General features: G+C 32.2%; 1 protein-coding gene across 1 annotated transcript in view; it reads right to left on the minus strand.

Moving 5' to 3' along the window:
* The window catches only part of LOC106880013 (uncharacterized), a 30,206-nt gene that overhangs the window by 27,133 nt on the left and 164 nt on the right, over positions 1-2,909 (minus strand). Inside the window, exon 2 of the mRNA XM_052978057.1 lies at positions 2,504-2,575. Coding sequence (XP_052834017.1) covers positions 2,504-2,575 — 72 coding nt within the window. The remainder of the gene's footprint in view (positions 1-2,503; positions 2,576-2,909) is intronic.

Raw genomic sequence — 2,909 nt, forward strand, 5'->3', positions numbered from 1 at the left:
TATATATATATATATGTATGTATGTATGTATGTATGTATGTATTATGATGTTGATTTTGTTTGCATTTAGACTTATGGTAGAATTTGAAGGTGTGATAGAACCTATGACAACATGTAAAAAGGCTTCGTGTTGTATATTTAGTAATTGAAAGTGAATTATGCATTATTATTTGGAAGGCTTCTTTTAGGCATAGTCAACAAGTGAATCATTAGCCTTGGTATGGGGTCCCGGAATCTATTATGGCTCAGGATATCCTATATGGTACATTTGTATTCATTAGGTGATATATGGTTGCTAGGGAGGTATATTTGCCATACTCCTCATAGTTAAATGATTTTATATGCACCAAATATCTCTGTTTAAAATTAATATAAGACTCGATATAGTAATACGTAGAATTATGCAATATGTTGTAGACCGTGCATTTGTATACTACGTTAAACTTTCTGCAGTGGGCTTGCAACGGGCATTCGGTTGCGGATCGGAGGTTGCGGCTTTCTGGCCTACAAGTGTTATTTGTGGAAAGGGAAGATGCAATACTACTTATGGAGAAATTAAATTAAGGATGTTATTAGGGAATTGGGTCGTATCATTATTACTGTTCTCATTGTTATTATTATTATTATTATTATTATTATTATTATTATTATTACTGTTGTTGTTGTTGTTGTTGTTGTTGTTGTTGTTATTAGTCGTAGTAATGGTGTTATCATTATTAATAATATTAGTAGTAGTAGTATTGGTAGTGGTTATATTCGAGTTATTAATATTAATATTAGTGGCGATGCTATTATTATCGACATTCACCTCAGCTACATTTCGGTCTTCATAAGAAGCGGGGATGTTTGTAGCATGGTTAATTCTGGTTGTAGTGCTAGGGTTGAAGGTGTGGTGTATGCCATCAATATCGTCATTAGTGTTTTCGTGGCTTTGACTTATTGTTATATATATTTAGGAAGTGGGAATTAAGTTTACATTTATTGGAAGAGGTAACAATAGATTTTATATTGGGCGGAGAGGATCCGTCCGTGTTTGAGTAAACATCTCAGGGATTGTTCGTGCCTTATATTAATTAATGTTTGTTCTGATGTAAACGTTTAGGAAAAGATCCTCTACGCATAGATTGCATCTATTTTTCCCTATTTGGTAAGGCTTAGCAGCACTGATTCGTTCCCAATTGATAGAATAGCTATTGTTTTTGTCTTTAATAGACCAAATAATGTGAGAAGGAAATGAATCTTAAGATGATGAATAAGATTATAGAAGAGGAAATTGCGAAGAAGCAAAAAGAGTGAAAGAAAAGAAATAGAGAAGAAAATATTGGAGAAATATAACAACGAAAATCAGAATGAGGAATGGAAGGAGAAGAAAATGAATAAAAATATAATTAGTATAATCACACAAACAAAGAGAAACAAACATATATATGTAAATATACACATCCACTTGTACACACAATATCAAACATTGATATAGATAAGCGCACACTCACATTCACGTACATACATGCACACACTTTCACACACATTCACATACAAAATGCATGAGACAATATGAATAAAGATGAAGAGGGAAGAAAATAAAGATGGGAAGACATTAAATATTTAGAAATAATCTTGGATAATGTTCCTGATCTTTTTACCATGGAGACATTTGTGACATGCACGAGCGTTGATAAATGCATTTCATGATGACTATTATTTATGATAATGATGGTGATGATGATGATGATGATGATGATGATCAACATCATCATCATTATCATCATTGTCATCATTATCGTCGTCGTCGTCGTCATCATCATCATCATCATCATCAATAATAGTTATCATAAAATGTAGAAAAAGAAGAACAACAAAACGACAACAAAAACAACAGCAACAACAATAACAGCAACGAAGGAGTCGATGATGAAGAAAAGATAAAATAAGCAAGAAAACCGCCAAGAAGGACATGCGAAACAATAACAAGACAACTGAGAATGAGGATAGATAGGATAATAAAAACATATATATAATTATCACAGATACAAACGTACGTGAGACACACCAAACGTTGTCTTGTGGACAACTGGCTACACTAACACCCTTCTTGAAGAAATTGAAACGGAATATGCATCCATCACACTGGACAGTTTCACCAAATTGCCCCTAACTGTATTTCACTGTATAAATAGAAAATGACTTCCAATTTCAGAATGAATATATTTCTATTGGTTTTTTTTAAGTGAGTATAAATTTTTCAAACGAACTCTGCATAAATATATATTTCATAATATACTCACATATTGACACAAAGATACATAATTATGCATTCACACACAAAATGTCAGACATTGATGCAGACACGTACAAACATCGTAGAAATCTTCATACATATTCTTGAATATTTTATAGGAGAATATAGGTTAGAGATACATGCAGACAAATAAAGATGAGAGGTTACTAAATTTCTAGAAAAATTTCGTGAATGAAAATAGTATCAAAAACTTAACTAACTTACAATATCTCTAAATGTGGAAGATTTTGAAAGGTTCCTTGTGAGATGGTCTTGATCTGATTACCATGAAGATCTCTGAAACATAAAACACAGTTCAAAAGAAAGACTGTAAAAATGGCAGGGACGACGATGAAGAGGAGGCTGGCGATGTTGATGGTAAATGTTGTAATAATGACGGTGAAGAAGAAGAGGATGAGAATGATGATGATTATTATCGGAAACAACAAGAAAAGCTACCGATGAATTGATGATGACAACGTTGATTATTATGATGTTCATAACGAAGGTGATGATGATTCTGCATGCTAGAAATAGCAGAGTAAAGATGTTATTAGGGGACTGGGTCGTATCATTATTGCTGTTGTCCTTGTTATTATTATTATTATTATTATTATTATTATTATTATTA

Source organism: Octopus bimaculoides, chromosome 30, assembly GCF_001194135.2.
Source record: "Octopus bimaculoides isolate UCB-OBI-ISO-001 chromosome 30, ASM119413v2, whole genome shotgun sequence".
NCBI classification, from domain to species: domain Eukaryota; kingdom Metazoa; phylum Mollusca; class Cephalopoda; order Octopoda; family Octopodidae; genus Octopus; species Octopus bimaculoides.